Genomic DNA, 22,452 nt, shown 5'->3' on the forward strand with positions numbered 1-22,452 from the left:
TTGCAGATCTACTGCGGTCAGTTTACTCCATTATTCCTTTGATCAATTTCAACCTTAAAATGATAACACATACATCATATCCAATACTGAAGACATAAACAGACATAAATGCATTTTTAAAAATCTTACCAACTAAAATATTGTTGCACAAATGTTCCAAGACAAGGAACAAAGAGCAACAATAACAGCTCGACCATGCTAGTTAGGCTAACTCGTGCATATTAAGGAAAGCTATAAACGACCCGAATATTGGTCTTGAATAAAACTTCGTGACCTATTATAGCTTTAACAAACAAGGTTCCTAGCATTTAACATAAGTAGTAAAAATCAACTTAGTCAGATATGATCAAAGAACGACCATTGTAAAAAGGAACACAAAAGCAAAGAGCTCATGACCTTCATGGCCCCATCTTCATGCAAGTTTACCTAATGAATAAAAAAGATAATAAATGATTAAAATAACTTAAAAATAAATAACAAACATTTTACATGACCTGTTGTTGATAAGGTTGAACATTATCTTCAACACCTCCAACAAACTGGGGAGCAACCCCATTGCATGGCACACCTATCAAAAGGTAGGAACAATTATCTTGTAGATCAATTACCAGAATACCAGCATCAACAAGCAAACAAATCAATTACCAGAATATACTGATCTAATTGGTGCATTGTAGCATAAAGAATCCAGCAAATCAAGCCGATAAGATTGCAAATCCACTGCGGCCAGTTTACTCCATTATTCTTTTGAACAATTTCAACGATAATACATTCATCATATCCAATACTGAAGACATAAACAGATATAAATGCATTTTTAGAAATCTTACCAACTCAAATATTGTTGCACCAATGTTCCAAGACAAGGACCAAAGAGCAACAATAACATCTCGACCATGCTAGTCAGAATATCCAATAATTGTCCAGAGTGAAACCAAGACGAACATAAAGAGGCCAACTATAACAAGGAGTGTTGTGTACATGTAAATAAAACAAAGAACAAAACTAAAAAGGATAGAACGAAAACAATTGAAAATAACAAAAGAGTATAACTACCTTGGTTTTAGGATTGGAGAAGTATAGCAAGACAACCATAATGTCTAATTCAAAGATCGCAGAGAAAGAAAAGTAACATAGCACGAGTAGGGAATCCCGATGCACAAACGAAAAACTATACAATAGGCCTATCGCACAAGAAACCAATATATCAGAGCATTGAGATATGGTCGCGCTCCTAACGCAAGACGAAAAACGTTTGCTGCAACATGAGATGAATATCATTAGATGATTAAATCTAACACATTACCAAAAGGAAATCATGAATAATTCGACTAAACCAAAAAATGGCAAAAACAAAAGTTTAATCAATTGTTTTCCAACAATACACACATTTGAAAATTGAGAGGATAACATAACAACACAAAAAAGTATTTAACCTAACAAAAATTATATCATTTTCACAAATTAATACACAAGTCCAAAATAAGAATCAGTCATAATTGGATCTAGATGAAAATGAAATCAAGAGTCAGAAATCAGATCTAGTTGAAAATGAAATCAAGACATCATTGCAGTAACCTATCATCAAATAAGCACATATCACATTTGAAAATTGATGATGTTTAAAATCAGAATCAGTCAAAAATCATATCTAGATGAACATGATATCAAGAAGTCATTCCAGTAAGCTACCAGATCTACATATAACACATTTGAAAATTGATATGATATAAAGATAACACAAGTATTTCACATAACCAAAATTATATCATTTTCACAAACTCACACACATGTTCAAAATCAGAATCAATCATAAATCAGATCTAGATGAAAATAAAATCAAGAGTCAGAAATCAGATCTAGTTGAAAATGAAATCAAGAAATCATTGTGGTAAACTATCATCAGATAAGCACATAACACATTTGAAATTTGATGATGTTTAAAATCAGAATCACTCAGAAATCATAGTTAAAGGATGCATCTAAATGAAATCAATAAAATGCTTAATATTTAGAATAAGAGAAATAAAATGCAAATTAACACTCAGAAGCTTGGTTGGGAGGAAGGGTAGCTCACTTGGTGAGCTAAGGGAAATGAATGGATTTGCAGGGTGAAGGGCAGGGCTTGAATCCTAGCGGAAGAACTAATTTACTAACAATTAACCACTAACATTTGCCGATAAAAAAAACTCAGAAACTTAGTTCACATGTGGCTTAAATCTTGATCTTTGAGTATCTTGAACCAAGAAATGAACAATGCTCATAAATGCTTTTCAGGAGATAATTTGGTTAATAGTCTCGGAGGATATAACAATCCTTAAGCAACAATAATCATGACAAGAAAGAACAACTTCAGCACTATGGACAAGAACAATACGTGGAAAAGTTTAAACACTAAACTAGAGGTCCTCATGCAATAATTGATGCCACCCACCCACTAACTTCAATTGAAGCTCGCTTGGCTGGGTGGAATGCATCTTGCATCTCTTGCCAAATCTCCCCGAATTGCAAAGGGAGGTGCTAGAGGTCAATCAGCAATGCTCTAAACTCTAAGAAATTGGAAATGTTATCTGAAGGGCTTCTTGAGGGAAAACTTCTACTTCATATACTCTTTTGTTCTTTGGGAGAAGCTCTGGGTCAATAGTCATGGCAGACCGCCACATATTCACAACTTCCCCCCACACTTTTATCTCTAGCATTCTTGAATAGGGTATTCTTACCCACCAGCACCTTATCATAAAAAAGAGTTTCCCATCCCTCACCTGCACCTGTTACTGCAAACATCACAACTTCACCCATATTTTCTCTATCAGCTAGTTGCAGAAGTTCCATGACTCTTCGACATATTATGGCGGAGAAGCACACTTCTAGGGTCATGGTTAGTTTCACCCTGACTTTCACCTGCTCCATGACCTCACACAATATAGATGCTGTGATTTGAATATTATCGCTACTGGCCACATGAGGTTCGTCCTCATCTGATCCCCCAAAACCATGACCAGTGATATGGACGTAGAGAACGTCACCGAAAATTGCTTCTTCTACCAATCTCTTCAATTCTGTTTCTACATTCAATTTGCTTGGCTTTTTATATTTCTTTCTTCTGTCATATGAAAGAAGCAAAATGTTTTTCTTCTCAAACTTATAGAAGTGAGTTAGAAGAAGCTTAATAACCTATATTGTTGTGAGACTCCTAGTCAAGTGCCGAATTTTCCCTTCTTCATCGACTGTTTCGGGGTAACAGGTGCCAATAAGTAGAGATTTTCTACTTGGTTTCTTCACAACTTTAGAAGTTGTTAAGTCTATAGGAGGTTTAGGGGTTTTTGACCCCCTATTTCTAGAACTTTTACCGCTCCCTTTAATTTTCTTTTCAGGCTTAGGAGGACCTTTGACATCTCTTTGAATTTTCAAATTCTTTCCCTTGTCTTTACCCGCTGATTTCGTAAACATTTGATTCCTAAACTGAAAAGCACACAACTCAAATGTTGAGTCAGCAGCTTTAGGAATCTGAAATCTAGATGTTAAGCATGTGGTTGTACCACCCAGAAATAAAAGCAAGAACGAATCCAAACCACAACAGACAAGCGCTCATTTATAATATAACCATGCAGGAAGCCATACCAGAAAAAGCTATGACAGCAACCTCCAAAGTACCTACAAGGAATGAATACAAGCATCCATACAACTCTTCGATTTGAATAGCGAGAAGCCCACCCCCTCACCTTGTTATGAATCCAATTTCAAGAATGAAACTGTATTAAGTCTAGCAACTTCTCCTTATCGAACTCAGCAGCTCTAAATATAATATCATTAGCAAGGAGCCAAACCGACCACACCACAACAAGCCACACGACGATCTCACCCATCTTCTGAGTTCTATTCCAAAAATGATAGGCAAAATGCAGCAGATGTTCACGAGGTGAACCGTGAAGGACACTTGGGCTACCCATCCAATCATTACAAAATGCCTAGATCTCAAGAACCTTCAAGCAAGAAGTAATTAAATGGGTTGTGCTTTCCAACTCCTCATGGCAGAAAACGCAGCTACCGTTCTCTTGGGATTGAAGCACCCCTCTCTAATGCAACTGTTGTTTCGAATGACGTTGATCTAACAAAAACCGCCAAGCAAACGCCGTGACATTGGAAGGCACCGGGGCAAACCACAAGAGACTAGGGGCACTTCTTCATAATGCAAAGATTACAGAATCAGAGAACTATCCCACCAATCCCCATGAACTAAAACAACCAGGACCCAAAATTCTAAATTTAAAAACCATAGCAGCACCCTCCCTAATAACTATACTAACAAAGTTCCAACTCCATAGAATAGAATGAAAAATATTTCCCCTACAAACGTGGTTGTACCACCCAGAAATAACAGCAAGAACGAATCCAAACCATAACAGACTAGTGCTCATTTCTAATACAACCACGCAGGAATCCATACCAGAAAAAACTATGACAACAACCTCCAAAGTACCTACAAAGAACGAATCCAAACCATAAGAGACTAGGGGCACTTCTTCATGCTGGTATTCTGCCACATCAACTAGGAGCATTGCACTGAGACCATACATGAGAACATCTCCACAATTAACCACCATGTTAGAACGAAATCTACCATCACTTTATTTCCCCCACTTAGGTCACAAGCATGCGTTACCACATGATGACCCGGATTTAGTAGTGTTTTTAGGGTCATTTCTTTGTAGGTTTTGAGTCTTTTTCTTGTGTCTCATGTAGTGTTTCATGCATTCTCATGCATTTTTGCCTTTCTTTGTGTTTTTACTTTGTTTTGGTAATTTCATAGTTTTATAGAGACTTTTCTTGCATTTTAAGTAAGTTTAAGACTTGCATAATTTTCCTATTTTATTTGAGGGTTCTCTTGGCTAATAGGCTCTTGGAGCTCCTAGATATTTCCTTGGCTTTGTGGTTAAGTGTTCAAGTCTGAAACTGAAGGAGAAAGAAGGTCAAGAAGCTTTGGGAATTGAAGGGAGGCTTAAAGAGGCTTGAAGAGGAGTTAAGAGGAAGATAAAAGGGTTTTCCAGCGAGCTTGAGCACCTAGGCGTGCTCCATTGGCGCCTAGGTTTCTGGAATTGGCGCCTAGGTGTGCTCAATTGGCGCCTAGGCGCCAATTGCCTTCCAGAGGCACATTTTCAGCTTGAATTGGCGCTCAGGAGTGCTGAATTGGCGTCTAAGCGCCCGAAACAGCCCATACTCGTGATTTTTGCCTATAAATAGGATTCTAGTCATTTTCTCTTGAAGGTTCTTGCCATGCTTGGCTAATCTCTCTTCTATTGCTTTGGTTTTCTTTGTAAGACTTTTCATATTTGAGTTATAATCTTAAGTTATTTCCCACATGTTCTTCTTCTCTCCTTGAATCCCATTTTCTGAATATCAATCTAAGCTTGTATGCATGCTTGCTTTATGCTTTTCTATAATCATAACGGAAGTTTGTTATAGATTAGGGAACTGATTTGGGATTACCCCTTCTATGCTTGCTACTAGGAATAGAGGAAGGGTTGGTGTTTGATGGCCTGAATTTGCATGATCTAAAACCTCATATAAATGACTAAGTACACAAGGAATTGGGCTTAGCTTTTAGTATGAGAGAATTGCTTATGTGAGGAATCAATAAGTGAGTAACTAGGCTATATCATCAAGGAGAGATTCATGAGTTCATGTGCTTAGAATGATGTACTTGAATTGACTAGTTGAACAAGAACCCAAAGCATTTCCATCTTTGATTTTCTTATATTTTATCTTTGTTACATCGACGTATCTTTATCTTAATAAAACAAACCTTCAAACTCAAGGCTTAAGCTGAATTTAGTCACTCACAATCCTTGTGGTTCGATATTTAAAACCGGGTGGATTCGTACACTTGCGGATTTACCAACACCACACACGATCAGAATTGCTCACATAAAAGTATATAATGTAATGAATAGACTTTTAGATTATTGTTCAAAGCTTACTTGTCAACTTCAGTGGATCTGTCAGTCATTTTTGTGTTCTTTTCTTCAGTCAAATCAGCATGGAGATTGGTGCAATCTTGACCCACTTCAGACCCATCAAGAGCTTGGAGATCTGAACCATTCTTCCTTTGAGTCCAACTAGTCATCGACCTAATTATAGAAAACCAGGGAGTTCGAGGCACATTCTCCCATGGGGATGGGGTTAAAGGGAGCAGACTCGAGAGCGGTTTATGTCGACGTAGTTTTTTAGGCGGTTTTGCAGCATTTCCAAGGCGCATCAGTGCTCGCAGATGACGGAACATTTCTGGGTTTCCTTTGCTTTGGGGCTTTTAGGGTTTGTAGCATCCTATTTATAGGGTAGTTTTTTTCAATTCACTTGTTACCAACCAACTCCAAATTAAATAATATTTTATATTTATGAGACTTTTAATACGTCGATGTGGGACTCATGTAGTTTGTTAAGAACGATGGTAAATTGAAAACTTCAATATACTCACACTATTTCTTTTACATATTATTTTCACTCATTTTTTTCATTTTATTTATCTCTTCTGTTTCTAACACACCACTAATCATATCACACATTTCTCTGTCTTCTATTTACATCTCTCATTAAAGGTGTGAACAAAACATTACTCCATCCCTCTCTTATTATAAGTTGCTTTTACCTAATTCTATAGGATAAAGAAAAGTACTAGTTAATTCTTTTTAAAAAAATTTATAGAATTATCCTCATTGAAAGTTTTCTCTCCTTATTAATATTCCACTATCTCTAGATGATATGGTCTTGGAAATAAAGTAAAATTTTGGAAAGTGAAAAAATTTAAGTACTAGCATAAGGGTAGACATGAAAACAGACAATAAGTGCTTCATAGATATTACAAAGCGACTTATATTTTAAGACAAAAAAAATAATAAAAAGTGACTTATAATAGGGGACAGATGAAGTATTTAGTAGACAACATTCTAGAACAAATGACCAATTATAAATTTAGAATCACAAACTATATAAATGACCAACATGGGTTCTCCGCCGCCATATTCTCTACAGCTCGCCCCTGTTGTTGCAAATTTTTTATCATTAATTTTTATATTAAATGGTTTAGTCTGATTAATAAAAAAAGTTAATTGGTCAAAATTTTACTCTCAAACACTTGATCATATTAATGTTGAAAGGTCGTATGCATGGTATCCGCGGATTCGATATAAATGACACGAAAAAGAGAGATGAAAAACAATAAATTATGAAATATTACCTACAACTAATTTCTTCTAACTTTTTTCATCTCATTTTTACTTGTTTTTTTTTTCTCATATTGCATCACATATCATATTTTTCACTTCTCAAATCTATTTATGGTGTGAGAGTACCATTTTTCTTTCCCGCTTCTTATTCGAAACAATAATATATTGTTCATACTACCTTCGGACCTATTTATGAGAAACCAAAAAAAATATAGTTTAAGAAATGTAGTTAAACTAGTTAAAATTCATTAAATTTATTTTGAATCAAAATAAACTTTCAATATTACCTTTTGTTATTAGTATTGGAGAGTGGGAAGGAGAGAGAATAATTAATGAGACACATTTTACTAGTTAGAATTAATAGGGATATCATTGGAAAAATATAATCAATGTAGCACAAACTTTCATTTGGTTCTTATAAAAAAGAACAAGATTTTTCTTCTCTTTTGTTCTTATAAATAGAGTCGGAGGTAGTATTTATAATACACTTAAACTCTTGAAGACATAAAAATAATACTCTATCCGTACTTTTTAAGTGTCATTCTAGCAAAATGTTCTCCAACCAAGATAATGAGCTGTTGGAATTTGTTTTCCCATTTTACCCTCTCACATCTTAATCATGAAGTTATCAAGTTTTCCAACCAAGATAGTGGATAATTAAAGTTTTTTTTTCTACTCTCTCTCATATGATTAAACCATTTATCATTCTTCCCTCCCTAGTAGCAATAAAAATTTATAACCCCCTCCAATTCCAACTATTTCTCCTTCTTCTTGTGCCAATGAGTCTTCCACTCTATATCCTTCTTTTTGTTCAACGAGTCTCTTGCTTTTTCCATCAGAGTTCTTTTATTTGGCACTTGGTAATTCTAATGTTTGTTACTAATCTTTTTTATAGAATTTTAACTCTTCAATCGATGAATATTTTCCTTTGACAAAATTTAATGTTAACACCATTTTCTATATAACTTTAAAAGCTTTTTTGAGTACTTTCATTGGAATTTAATTTCCACTTATTAGTAAGGGTATAATTGACAAAATTGACCTTAAAACATCAAAATGACAGTTAAATATGAACAAAAATATTCTTCTAAAACGACACTTAAAAAGGAATTGAGAGAGTAATAAAGAGAAATGAAAGATATAAGGCTTAATTGCACTTTTGGTCCCCTATGTTTCACCTATGTGCAATTTTCATCCCCTTTGTTCTAATTGCGCGATTTTAGTCCATTTTAGATCACTTTGTGCCAATTTGGTCCATCCGTCAGAACTAACGTCCAAGGTGGCCAGCGTGTCTTTCATTTATGACGTGGCCCTTTTCAGTGGGCCCACTTTGGCTGATGTAATACTATAACAAAACAAAATAAATACTGGGTCATGTGAATCTCCTTCTTCCCCAAATCTTTTACGCAAGGTTCCCCAATTCTTGACCTAGGTTTGTGTTTCTCTCATTCTTCCCCAAATCTTCCATACTTTTCCCAATTTTTTGACTCAGAAGAACTCCGGCTGCCATGAATCGTGGAGAGCACCAGGCTGCGCCTTCGTCTGCGAGCACGATGAGCGATTCCTCTGTGCGAAGAAGACTAGTTTGTGACTGTGGGGTTGTATCTCCATTGAAGACGTCATGGACCAAAGAAAACCCAGGGCGGCGGTTTTATGGGTGTGGGTTATATCAGGTAAGAAGCACTTAATTTTTCCATTGTTTTTTCTGAATTTGATGCCTAAACTCAAGTAATTTCATTTTGTCAGGGAAGGAAAAGGAGGTGTGGGTTTTTTCAATGGCATGATCAGGAATTTAATCCACGTGAGAAGAAGGTGATTGCTTGGTTACTTACTGTGGTTGAAGGCATGAAGAAGAAGGAGAAATTTTTAGTTCGTTGTCTAGTAATTTGCTGTGTAGTTATGTTGGCTTTGGTCATTGTAATTGGTTACTTATTGCTGTGCAAGTGAGATATTTATCTGAGATGTTTAGGAAGGCTTAATGATGCTTAGTGTCGAGCTTTCTTGGGTAGATTATGTAGAAGGGAGTAGGGTAGTTAGGGAGTTGGAGTATTTTGTATGCAGAAATGGGATGGACTGGAATTGGTGTATGTAACCCAATATTTTGTAATGGAAATGGCAATTTCTTGCTCTATTTTAATGGAAATTTCTTGTTCTGGTTTTACCTCTTTTTTTAATGGAAATTTCTTGCTCTGTTCGTGTCAACAAATTACAATAAGAAATGGAATGAAAAGTGGCATACTTCTGGAATGAAAATGACACAGTACTGAATTGATCAAGTAAAAAACTTGTCCACAAGGTTACACAAAATGATATGACCTTAAACATGGTAGGCCAGTATGGCTTCACATATTGAACCACCTTAAACATACCAAACGTACTGAATTTTAAGAACATGGTTTCACAGATTGAACCACAAACACAAAATACCTTAAACAAGTCTACAAAACAAATATAATGAAGTTCCCCTTAAACAAGTTTTGAAAATGCATAACCATTATCTTAAACATTGCTGTCTTGAGTCCCCAATCCATTCTTTTGCTTCTTTTTAGCCCTTGCATCCACCTGTGAAGCACTTGCATTTGCAGAGATCAATGTGCTGCCTGATTGAGAGAATTGAGTAGGTTGTGTTGGTTGGCCAATTACAATCCCCCTTGCATTTCCAGCTCCTTTACCAGTAGGTGGAATGGATGCAGTAGGTGGATTGGATGCAGGTCTGTTTTCAGAAGAATCTCTCACAGGAGGCAAAACAGATGCCCAATCCCAACATTCATCATAATCAGAATCATCTATACTCGCCTCATCAGAATCCTTGTCTTCCTCATCTGAGTCAGGCTCATAGTCTTCATCAGTCTCACCCTCACCTTCAAGCTCTGCAAGAATAGGCACCTCTGCAACAATAGGCACCTCTGCAACACTTGGCTCCTTAGTAACACTAGGTTCCTGTGTAACAATAGGCACCTCTGCAACAATAGGTTCATCTACCACAGTTTTAGCTGCAGCTTTGTCTGCATTCTTTAAGAGACTAAGCACCTCAGGTTGGGAGAAGAAGCCATCATCCAACACCTCAACAGATAACTCACCATCCACATTACCATCAACTGCACCTTCACCTTCTTGTTGCTGGACCACTGTCTCTACCCAATGCTCAACATAGAATTCTACTTTATCATGACCCTGAACATCTTTCAGAAAGGCAATCACCTCCTCATCATTAGTAAATGGCCTAACTCCATTGAACAGCTCTAGGCCAGGATGTTTGTACCACAAGCACTTAAATGAGCCATAGCCAAGACTTTTGACCAAATTACCCAGGTCTATCGAGTTAATGTGATCCACATCCCAATCAGGGTAAGTTTCAGACACACCATGTACATAATCAAATATGGGTTCATTCACGAAATACCCTCTATGCCAAAGAATAATAGTAATTTTGTCGAGAGTGGTTGGCCTACAAACAAAATCAATAAATCCTTATTGAATAGTTTCAACAACTGATTTTACTATGGAATGAATGCGAAACCTAAACCTAACTAATGAGAAAGACATAAACGACAAGATTGGGTTTCGAATCAATACCTGAACCGGTAATTTTCTGGATATTTCGCCCCACCCAATAGTATATTTATGTCAGCAGGAGCTTTGTCGCGAGCTTTATCGCATGTGCTTGTCTCAGGGACCACATGCTCATTTCTACCTTGTGCTCCCAGTGTTCCTCCTCGACTACACAGCGTGGGACCAGTAGCCATTGAAACGAATCTCAAGCTTCAGCCGTTCGATGGTAACACGTTCTTGCAATCGGTTGAGGAAGATGATTGATGAAGGGTTGCAGCCGCACACTTGTGGAAGATAACGCATGAATGGTTGCTATCTTTGGGTCTCGACATATAACAAGAGGGATTAGGTTTGCACATTTGTTTTGTTTTGTTTTGTTTTTTTATTAATTTAAGCAGGGTGGTGCAAATAGAAATGTACACGTCATTTAGAGGATCCAAGTAAGCTAACGGCGTAAGGTTTTGACGTTAGTTCTGACGGATGGACCAAATTGGCACAAAGTGATCTAAAATGGACTAAAATCACGCAATTAGAACAAAGGGGATGAAAATTGCACATAGGTGAAACATAGGGGACCAAAAGTGCAATTAAGCTAATGAATAATGTGATAGGAAAATTACATAAATAGAAAGAGAAATAACTAAACATAAAATGAAAAAAAAATGTGAATTGATCACAACTTAATTTAAAACCATGATTCCACCTCCACCCCAAAAATGAAGATGGAAAAAAGAAAACAAAACTAAGAATGATGCTTTATCAAAAGCCAAAGTTTCCGCAGATATTAAAACCGAACTTATAGTGCCAAAGGAACTTGGACTTGCCACGATGTGGTTGGTGCTGACAGTGCATAAAAACAAAGGCTACATTTTCGCCAAACATTAATTTATTTTTCTTTACTTTAAAGGGTTTTGTTAGTAAATATTACCTTGAATATGTTTTTCATTCTAACTTTTAAAAGAAAAATCTAACTAAGTCTCTATTAAAGATCTTAAGTAAATAGTCCTTGAAGTTTTTTTCAGTTACAATAGGTCCAATTCTCTATGTGACAATCCCGTGCATTTAAGGGCATTTGAACTTAATTTTTGTATCAATTTTAGTTTCTATAAAATAAAAATTAGTCGCATTTAGTCTTCCTCTTTCACATTCGATCTCCTTGTTTGTCTTCATTGTTTTTCCTCTTGTTGTATTGGTTTATGTAACGTAATCTACAAAACCATGACCAAGGCTATTGCTAATCGGCTAAAGGGGGTTCTTGGTGAATTGGTGGCTCCAACTCAGTGTAGCTTCATCCCGGGCCGCCAAAGTTCTGATAATATCATAGTAGCGCAGGAAGTCTTCCATTCTATGCGCTTTCTGAAACGGAAGAAGGGTTGGGTGGCCATGAAAATTGACCTTGAAAAAGCATATGACAGGTTAAGCTGGGCATTCATTAAGGACACTCTCATGGAGGTGGGATTGGATGAAAATTTCTGTGACTTGGTGCTTAAATGTGTCTCTTTGAGCTCCTTCCAGGTTATGTTTAATGGGAGTAAAACAGAAAGTTTCACTCCCGCTCGTGGCATTAGACAAGGCGACCCTCTATCTCCTTACCTCTTTGTTCTTTGCATTGAGCGGTTGGCTCACCTTATTCAGCATGAAGTTGATTCTAATCACTGGAGACCCATCTATCTCTCTAAAGATGGTCCGCCAATCACTCATTTATTCTTCGCGGATGACCTTCTACTTTTTGGGGAAGCCTCCATCATGCAAATGGACCTTATGATGAAGTGCTTGGATCACTTTTGTGATGCATCGGGTTAGAAAGTTAGCAAGGCGAAATCTCGTATCCTTATTTCTAGCAACGTTCACCACAGGGAGGCCACTAGAATAAGTCAAGCAGCTGGTATTCGCCTTACCTCTGATTTAGGTAAATACCTTGGGGTTCCCCTTATCCACAAAACCTCAACTCGGGCCTCTTATGATTTCATTTTGGAAAAAACTCAGAAGCGCTTAACAGCTTGGAAAGCTTCAACCCTCAGCTTTGCAGGGAGGGTAACGCTAGCCAAATCAGTGATATCCGCTTTACCCTCCTATTGCATGCAAACCATGCTTTTACCCAAAGGGGTTTGTGATAAATTGGACCAATTACAAAGAAGCTTTGTTTGGGGTTCTGAGCAAGGTTCGAAGCGCATCAGCCAGGTAAAATGGGACGTTATTTGCCGTCATAAGTCCCAAGGAGGCCTTGGCTTTCGTCTCACTTCTGAATTTAACCAGGCCATGATAATGAAACTTGGTTGGGGTCTCATTCATCAACCCTCCTCCCTTTGGGTTCGCGTGCTTCGTAGCAAATATAATTGCGGCTCTGATATTATCCCTAAGGTCATAAAGTGCAATCGAGAATCCTTGGCTTGGAAAGGCATTCGTTCCACTTGGTCTACACTTCTCTCTGGTTGTAGATGGAAAGTCGGTAATGGTGCCCACGTTAATTTTTGGACAGATAATTGGCTCCTCTCTGGACATCGTCTTCAAGATGTTGCTACTCATGCTATTGATCCCAGCCTGTGTGACAAGCCGGTCTCCCACTTTTATGAGCCAGGTAGAGGCTGGAAAACTTTCCTCTTTAATAACCTTTTGCCTGACAGGTTTGTCCAAGAAATTCTCTGTGATCAAAGTCCCAATCACAGTACCGATGCAGCTGATAAGGTGATGTGGGCACCTACCCCTTCAGGATCCTTCTCCACGAAAACTGCATATGAGTTAGTAGCTGATAAACCAATCGTGCGACATCTCGAACCCCTTTGGAAAGCAGTGTGGAAATTACAGGGTCCTCAAAGAGTTAGAGTGTTCGCTTGGAAACTCCTCAATGGTGGTGTGCTCACCAACGTAGTTCGCATGAAAAGACATATGGGATCTTCCGATATTTTCCCTCTTTGTCAATCATCGGCTGAAGAATACTTACATCTATTCCGAGACTGTAGCGCAGTTAAAGACTTCTGGATTCCAGCGATTGCAGGAAGGATAGCCCCTAGTTTTTTCACAGAAGATTGGGAGTCTTGGCTTTCTATGAATATTCGCGATCTCTGGCAGGACTCTAAGGAGATAGACTGGCTTCGGTTCTTTACCTCAGCTATTTCTGCAATCTGGCGTATGAGAAATGACTTTGTGTTCAATGGAGTGCCTCATAATCCTTCGCGAATTTGGGGTTTCATACGTTCTCTAGGGTGGGAGCAACAATCTATGGACATGTCTCTCAGTCATGCATCAAGGCTCATGTTGGCCCAGCACTGTGATACCTTCACAAATACTAATCACCGAAGTGGGCGCGTGGCCTGGTTCAAACCACCGATCGGTTGGGTAAAGGTGAACGTAGATGGTGCCCAGGGATCCAATCTCGTTGCTAGCTATGAAGGTGCTATTCGAGATACAGAGGGAGATTGGAAGCATGGTTTCATCTGCAACCTGGGTAATCTGAGCACCTTGAACACCTTCTTGGTGGAGCTACTTGCTGTGAAACATGCGGTGGATTTGATAATAAGCCTCGACTTTCCTCAAGTCATTGTAGAGAGTGATTCGCTGGAGGTAGTGAATTTTCTGAATGGTGGGACTTTTCACTCTCATCAGTTTGAGCATATCGCCCTGGAGATCCTCCACCTGCAAAGTGTTCATGGTGCTCTCTCTTTCAGTTTCTCTCCCAGGGAGACTAATGATCTAGCTGATTATTTAGCACGTACGGGACTTTCCTTCCCAATAGGTTTCCACCACCTAGACTCTCCCTTTGGGGAATGTCGTTCCCTGATCCAAAGGGATGCTGAGGTTGCGCCCTCCCCTAGTGTAGGTTCTGTTCCTGCTTAGTCTTTTTTCGGGGCTTAGCTCTCCTTGCAACCAAAAAAAAACAATAATAACAACTAAGCATTTTATGTATTACTTTTAATGTAGTATATTTATCTCTAAGTTTTTTATGGAGTTGTATAAATAACCTAATGTAAAATTTGAATTAGATCACTCTAATCATATATGCACCATTAATATTTAAAATAAGTGAGTTAAAAATTTCATATTTTATTTATTTATAATTAATTCTATTAGTTCATTAGGATGATGTAAAATTACCCTCATAAACAATTTAAAGAACCCGTACATCCCTCCATTTCTAGCTATAGGATTATCCTCTATTTAATCAACTCTTCTTAGTTCTTATTAGTGCATTCATAGATCTTATATGTCCATTTGTTATACTCCCTCCCTTCTAAAATAGTTGTTGTTTTAACTTTTTATGTATATTCTAAAATGGTTGTCGTTTTAGAATTACAAGACTACTTGTCACATCTTTTTCCATATATACCCTCATTTAATATTTTATCTCTCATCTACCATCTTCAATTCTCACCAATCACTTAACCAATAATTATCATTTCACTCTCTTTATATAACTCAACTTTAAATATGAGTGTTTTAGTCAAATATTATATCAATTAATGAACTTTTAAACTATGTGCATTACCTTAAACAACAATCATTTTGAAACGGATGAAGTAATACATAGTAAGTAAATTTTATTGCTAAATGTCAATATTTTAGTCGAGCTATTTTTGTTTTCTTTTTGAAACTAATTCACCACTAGTGACTAATCCATTAATTGTTGTAGATACTTACACCAAACGGTAAATGAGTTATAAGTATGAATTGTGTATTTTAGGCTAAATAGGAAATTACTATGTAATTAGTGAGTATAAACAAGGTTCGAAAATTAATATACGTACCAAAATTTACGGAAGATGTACCAGCGAAGATGTTGTGTTGTTGTTTTCCTGGTTTCACACCTTCCCATTCCAATTGTTTACCGTTCACTCAAGAACCTTTCTGCCCTCAGACTTGACTGTTCAGCATTATTCCATGCATCCTGGCCCTGCAAATAACCCCACACTAGAGCATCCAATCCAATAATGGATGAAAACTCGAGTTGGACAAATCACGAGGGAGGTTCACTTTACTCATCGATTGCGTTACATGCAATGCAAAGTGCAAACCATGACTTGATTGCTCAGTAAAGAACTCAACATTAATCATTGTTTATTACCACTAATACTAGTACTTAATTAAGTGTCGGCATCATGTATGTCATGTGGGCATAAATGGACCACTTTATTTACACGCTCCCCTATGTTACATCATTTACTCTCGGCGGTGACTCTCAAGGTACTTTTTCTATCATGGTCAACACAACACCAATTTTATTTTTCTAACATTATTCTGGCCAATCTTGTACAGTTTTACTACATACATGAATTATATATATATATATCTCAAGATAATAATAATAATAATAATAATAATAATAATAATAATAATAATAGTAGGGGCCTGGACCACATTGTTAAGAAGGTGGTTCTGCTACTATTGGATGGTGGTTGTAGGTATGTTTGATGGTGGTTGTGGGTATGTTTGACATCAGTTGGCAGTGTAGTATACATGTATAATTTCTATTTTTAACTAAAATTTAATTAAAAAGAAAGTTTTGCAACAAAAAAAAAAGTACTATTTACTGTTTAAATCCAATGGTGATAGTTGAATAAATAATGGCATTAATTGAACATTGAGTAGATAATTTGAATGGAGAGATAGGAAGAGTGAAGACAGATGGATCTAATCTGTGTGATGAGGTAGGGTCCACTAAAGAGTACATCTTTCTCCGTGTTTTTCTGCATTCTAACATTAGCTCCATCTTTTCCCACCTCTCCATTTCTTTTCTTTTTCCAGCAACCTAATTTTGATTTCACCCTCAATTTTCTGCTTCATTCATAGGTATGTTACTTCTTCTTGTTGCTCCTTATTCTCTTTTCTTCCTTCAATTCCATTTCTTCATCAATCAAATCATCATAGCTTGTAATCAAAGTTTGGATTACTATTTATTTATGAATAACTTGAAGTTGGATTCATATAACATGCTTTTCCCTTTTGCTTTGTCATTTTTGGTGAAGAAGGGAAACACTGAGTCCCACAATTGTACTTTTCATTCCATCTGTTTTCTTTTTGTCCAGAAGAGCTTTTTTCACTGATTTGTTCTTCTAGTTCTGGCAACCGATCGATTGAACTCTTTGCCTTCAAAAGGTTAGCTACAGAACATGCTTTAATGCTATAGGTTTCATTTTTTCTTTGAAAGAAGGGGAGAAAAAATTAATCTGGGTTTTGAAATAGAGAAATGAAGTATTTATTTTTTACTGTGATTATTATGTTAATTACTATTTTCTGTTTTATTGTGGTGTTCTTTTGGTTCTGTATCTGTAAATTACATTTCAATATAAACATGCATGAAGAGGGAAGAAAATCTGTGATGTGAGCTTTCATGTGTTATATGAATATGATTGTTGTTTTTATTGATCCCAATCATCAAGAACTGTGGGTGCTTAGATAAGTTTAGAAATTCAGTTAATTGGGGTTGGAACTTGAAATAGAAGAGCTGTTTTAAGGAGATCTTATATTTGCCAAAGTAGGATTAATTTTAGAAAGCTCTGTTTTGTACTGTTCACATTCAATTTTGGGATAGTTTGTTTGTGAAATTATAATTATCCATAAAGACATCTCAATTTGTCATCCAAGCACTGAAAACATAGGAAACGGCATGTTTACATTTTTCAGGCAATTGGTTGATGCTTTGAAATGATTTCTTTTAACTTCCAAATAGATGTGATGATTGTAAAAAGAAAAATAATTTAGTGGTACCTATAGAATTCAATTCTCAATTTGTGATTCGTTTATGGTAGTAGCAGTTCCTCTTGAATTTGATACTTGTATCTGGTAACTTTCATTTCAAACTGTAATTGTATTTCTGAGAACTTTATATAGGCTTTATAGATATCTTGTTTTTGCTTTACTTTTTTTACTGATTTTACTTTTTTGCTTGTTTTTAGAGTTTGGACACTGTTAGCATTTTTAACTGCTCCTTACAATGGATGATGTTGAAGATAAGCTGCCTCCTGACACATCTTCAAAAATTGCTGAAGAGAAGTTTCTTTCAGAAAATGTTGAGGACAAGATACCCTCTCAATCCTCTTCAAATATTGCTTTAGAGACACCACTTGCAGAACATTTTGAATTCAAGGTTCCCTCTGAGCCCTCTTCGACAATTGCTGCTGTAGAGACACCACAGGCAGACCATGTTGAAGACAAGATACCCTCTGAATCCACTTCAAATATTGCTTTAGAGACACCACTGGTAGAACATGTTGAAGACAAGCTTCCGTCTGAATCCTCTTCGACAATTGCTTTTGTAGAGATACCACAGGCGGACCAAGTTGAAGACAAGCTACCCTCTGAGTCCTCTTCAAAAATTTCTGTAGAGACACCACTGGCTGAACATGGTGAAGACAAGCTATCCTCTATGCCCTCTTTCAAATTTCCTGTAGAGATGCCACTGGCTGAACCATCTGAAGAAAATTCTGAAGTGGTAAACCTGGCAGATAATCCATTTTCCATTGAAGCTCCAATAAACCCACTTAGCAATGGAAAAGTGGAGCCTGACACTCATTTGCCAGTGAATGAGTTGTCTGAATCAGCTGAGTCACCTAACTCAGCTTCAATTTCGACTACGGTAGATGTAACAGAAAGTAGCTACCAAGTACCTCTGGTTGAAGATCCTGTACCAATTGCTGCAGAAAATGTCTCTTACAATCATGAAATGAAGGATGATGTTACTGATGTCAGTTCTGCTGATAATGAGATTAGGCTCTCGGCTTCCTCTTCTGAAACAAAAGATTTGCAAAAAAATCACAATGAACTTAATATAGATGAGGGAACAATTGACGCACCCAAGCTGGTTGACGCAAATAGAGGCCTTATTGATACTGCAGCACCATTTGATTCTGTCAAGGAAGTTGTTTCCAAGTTTGGAGGAATTGTGGATTGGAAGGCTCACAGAATCAAGACTGTGGAGGTATATCTATCTTGCATTTATCTCCATCTTTTTGTATGACAGTTATTTTCGTTTTACTTTCCACACTTCTAGCTTGAAGTTTCAAATTCTATTGCCCTTGTTGCTTTTTTAGGAAAGCATGTTGTTGCTTTTCTAGGAAAGAATCTTTTTGATTGTTCTGGTTGCTTCTGAAAGCTAAATCAATAATTCAATATCCGTCAAAAGATAGGCTACGGAAATGCTGTATTGGGGCAGTAAAAGACAATAGCAGTAGTCTTCAGTACCGTTTTGATTATCAGTGGTTGCGGTGGTAGTTAAGAAACAACTACGGGTACTTGAAGGTTAAATGGTTGATTTGGTGGCTGTTTTTATGAAGTTGATAATAACAATGTGAAATTATTTACCGATCCATGTCACTTTACAGGGCTAATCATACCTTATGAGGCATGTGCGCCTGTAACAAAACAGTTTTTATTTGCTATGTACTCCCTCAACCGTACTTACATGGCATTTCAACGTACCTTTACATATGCTGTATGTGTAAAATTTATTAACATGGTATTTTATTGCAAGATCTTACAATGAAAATTTGTCTTTCTTTTATAAAATATATCTGCCTGTCAACTTTTTGAGAAAGTGCAGGGAGTGTACTATAGTTCAAATTTATGAAACTAGAATATGAACTTTGTTATTTTGAGATATTGGTGTCTGTATGCACGTCACCTCATATTTCGACAGAATTACTAATCCTCTGACCAGCTTTTTAGTGTTACTTGTTAAACAGGCTAAATTTCGTGAAGGTGATACTCTGCTGATACTAATTGTAATACTTTGAAACTATGAAATGTGTAATTCTGCAAGTGAAATAATTGTGCTTCCATTATAAACCAATTGAAGTGCCTATACATTGTGTGTGTATTTACTATTTAACTATTTATTTATTATTTCCTTGCTTACCAATTCAGTTTGGACTTAACAAAGTAGGGAATTGATATAGGTACTTTCTGCTAAATAAATGTCCCTTGTGATGTTAAAATTAAATCTTCTTGGCGTGCTTCCTGCCATGACGAAGATAAATTATTTCTATTCATGATATGCAAGTTTGTCTGCTGGAACTGTCATTAACTTAGTTTTTTTTCCTGGACTTACAGAGACGTACTCTTGTAGAACAAGAACTTGAAAAAGCAAACGAAGAGATCCCAGAGTACAGAAAACAAGCAGAGGCTGCTGAACAGGGAAAAGTTCAAGTACTAAAGGAGCTGGATAGCGCCAAGAGATTAATAGAGGAATTAAAAGTCAACCTAGAGAGGGCACAAACAGAAGAGCGTCAAGCAAGGCAAGACTCTGAACTTGCAAAGCTCAGAGTGGAAGAGATGGAGCAGGGTATTGCAGATGAATCGAGTGTTGCAGCCACAGCACAACTTGAAGTTGCTAAAGCTAGATATTCAGCAGCAATTTCAGATTTAATAGCTGTGAAAGAGGAACTGGAAGCATTGCGTAAGGAATACGCTTGCTTGGTGACTGATAGAGATGTAGCTATTACGAAAGCTGAAGAGGCTGTTGCCGCATCAAAGGAAGTGGAGAAGTCAGTGGAGGATTTAACTATTGAACTAATTGGTGCAAAAGAGTTATTGGAGACTGCACATGCCGCACACTTGGAAGCAGAAGAACAAAGAATAGGAACAGTCATGGCGAGAGATCAAGATTCTCTCAATTGGGAGAAGGAACTTAAACAGGAAGAAGAAGAGCTCCAGAGACTCAACCAGAAAGTTTCGTCTGCGAAGGAACTCAAGTCTAAACTGGAAACAGCCTCTGCTCTACTGCTTGATTTGAAAGCTGAACTAACTGCTTATATGGAATCAAAGTTAAAGCAGGAAGGTGATGAAGAAGGAGTCTCAAAAGGAGGCCTAGAAGAACCAGAGAAGACGACACACACTGATATCCAAGCAGCAGTGGCATCAGCTAGAAATGAGCTTGAGGAAGTAAAGCTTAACATAGAGAAAGCAAATGCAGAGGTTAGTTTCTTGAAGGTAGCGGCTACATCATTAAAATCAGAACTTGAGCAAGGAAAATCAACTCTTGCCTCAATCAGGCAAAGAGAGGGAATGGCCTCCATTGCAGTTGCATCTCTTGAAGCTGAATTGGACCAGACTAGATCAGAAATAGCTTTGGTTCAGATGAAGGAGAAAGAAGCCAAAGTGGAAATGACTGAGCTTCCCAAAAAGCTTCAACTAGCAGCTGAAGAAAATAACCAGGTCAACTTGCTTACTCAAGAAGCTCGTGAAGTGCTGCAGAAAGCAAAGGCAGAAGCAGAGCAAGCCAAGGCTGGAGTAAGTACCTTGGAAAGTAGATTACATGCAGCTCAAAAGGAGATAGAGGCTGCAAAAGCTTCTGAAAAGTTGGCAATAGAAGCAATTAAAGCATTGCAGGAGAGTGAATCAACTAGAAGCAAAAATGAAATTGACCCATCTACTGGGGTAACACTTTCTTTGGAGGAGTACTATGAGCTTAGCAAACGGGCTCATGAGGCAGAAGAGCGAGCCAATAAGAGGGTTGCAGATGCTAATTCCGAAATTGAGATAGCTAAAGAGTCTGAATTGAAATCTTTTGAGAAGTTGGATGAAGTGAATAGAGAGATAGCTGCTAGAAGGGAATCTTTGAAGATAGCCATGGAAAAGGCTGAGAAGGCAAAGGAAGGTAAATTAGGTGTAGAACAAGAATTAAGAAAGTGGAGAGCAGAAAATGAGCAGCGAAGAAAGGCTGGTGAATCTGGCCATGGAGTGCTAAACCAGAATAAAAGCCCTAGGGGTAGTTTTGAGGGGATTAAGGAAACAAATTATTTTGACCGGGCTCACGGTGCAGCTAGTCCTGCACATAACATGTCAAGTCCAGAGGCCTATGAACATGAAGGCAATGATGAAAATGGATCATCATCCCCAGAATTAAAACATGGAAAGAAGAAGAAAAGATCATTGTTCCCTCGGGTTTTGATGTTCTTTGCTAGAAGAAAAACACATTCAGCCAAGTCAGGGTAAACCCGATTTGATTTTTTTTTATTGTTAAGCTTCTTCTGGAGATCTCACAGTGATGAAATACTGGAGTCCCCAAAATTTTCTGAACCTGTACATGTTGATGTTGGTGATTGCTGATGTATGGTTTAAATGGTATATGGTCGCCTGCACAATGCTTTATGAGGACATAACAGTAAGTACATCGTTGGTGGGAAAAGAGAAATTAAGATGATTCCATATTGTGTATAGGCTTCTGATATATTGAAACTCGGCTTATGTATAGATTTGTTTGAGTTTTGATCAAATGAAAGAATTTTTCGAAGTTTGAGATTTGAAGCGTTTTGAATGGCATGGTGTATACAGTATGCATATTGGAACACCAAATTAAATTGAAACTTGGAAGGAACTCACTTCTCCCAGTCAAAAGGTGAGATTGTTGTGGATCTTCTGCTGCATGGAGTATACATATAAAGGCCTAGGTCACTGATTTTTTAAATAATTTGTCCATAGCATTTGTGAAATATTGAGCTGTTAAGGAGTTCTGCTCCTCTATTCTGTGCAAGTTCATTTTCATGGCTAATATTGTGAGTTGTGACTTCCATGCCGAGATTCAACTTTTGAAGCTGAACTCTGGCAGGTTCACTGTTCTGGATCATTTGGTGCTGTTTAAATGAGTTTTCAATGAAAGATTTACCCCTTGTTCTGTTTGCATTTTCTTTTATGATTCAAAATCAAATGTTAAATTTTTGTGGAATCGTTTTAAGAATCCAGTCAT

General features: G+C 37.2%; 1 protein-coding gene across 3 annotated transcripts; it reads left to right on the forward strand.

The window, feature by feature from the left end:
* Window positions 1-16,401: 16,401 nt before the first annotated feature.
* On the forward strand, window positions 16,402-21,999 carry LOC130721733 (protein WEAK CHLOROPLAST MOVEMENT UNDER BLUE LIGHT 1-like). Of its 3 annotated transcripts, none has more exons than XM_057572399.1 (4): window positions 16,402-16,559; window positions 16,796-16,865; window positions 17,666-18,687; window positions 19,818-21,999. In XM_057572399.1, the coding sequence occupies exons 3-4, from the start codon at window positions 17,704-17,706 to the stop codon at window positions 21,699-21,701; spliced, it is 2,868 nt and encodes a 955-aa protein (XP_057428382.1). In that variant the 5' UTR covers window positions 16,402-16,559; window positions 16,796-16,865; window positions 17,666-17,703; the 3' UTR covers window positions 21,702-21,999. The 3 variants fall into 3 exon arrangements, with proteins under 3 accessions (XP_057428382.1, XP_057428383.1, XP_057428384.1); XM_057572400.1 differs by having other exon boundaries at window positions 16,408-16,559; window positions 16,799-16,865; XM_057572401.1 differs by lacking the exon at window positions 16,796-16,865 and having other exon boundaries at window positions 16,415-16,559.
* Window positions 22,000-22,452: the final 453 nt, after the last annotated feature.

This window comes from Lotus japonicus, chromosome 1 (genome assembly GCF_012489685.1).
Source record: "Lotus japonicus ecotype B-129 chromosome 1, LjGifu_v1.2".
Lineage (NCBI taxonomy): Eukaryota > Viridiplantae > Streptophyta > Magnoliopsida > Fabales > Fabaceae > Lotus > Lotus japonicus.

What these genes read in the sequence shown, in the direction of transcription:
- LOC130721733 (XM_057572399.1), top strand. Translation starts at nt 17,704, where the DNA reads ATGGATGATGTTGAAGATAAGCTGCCTCCTGACACATCTTCAAAAATT. An exon ending in ACAGAATCAAGACTGTGGAG is followed by an intron (nt 18,688 to 19,817) that starts GTATATCTATCT and finishes CTGGACTTACAG; the next exon opens with AGACGTACTCTTGTAGAACA.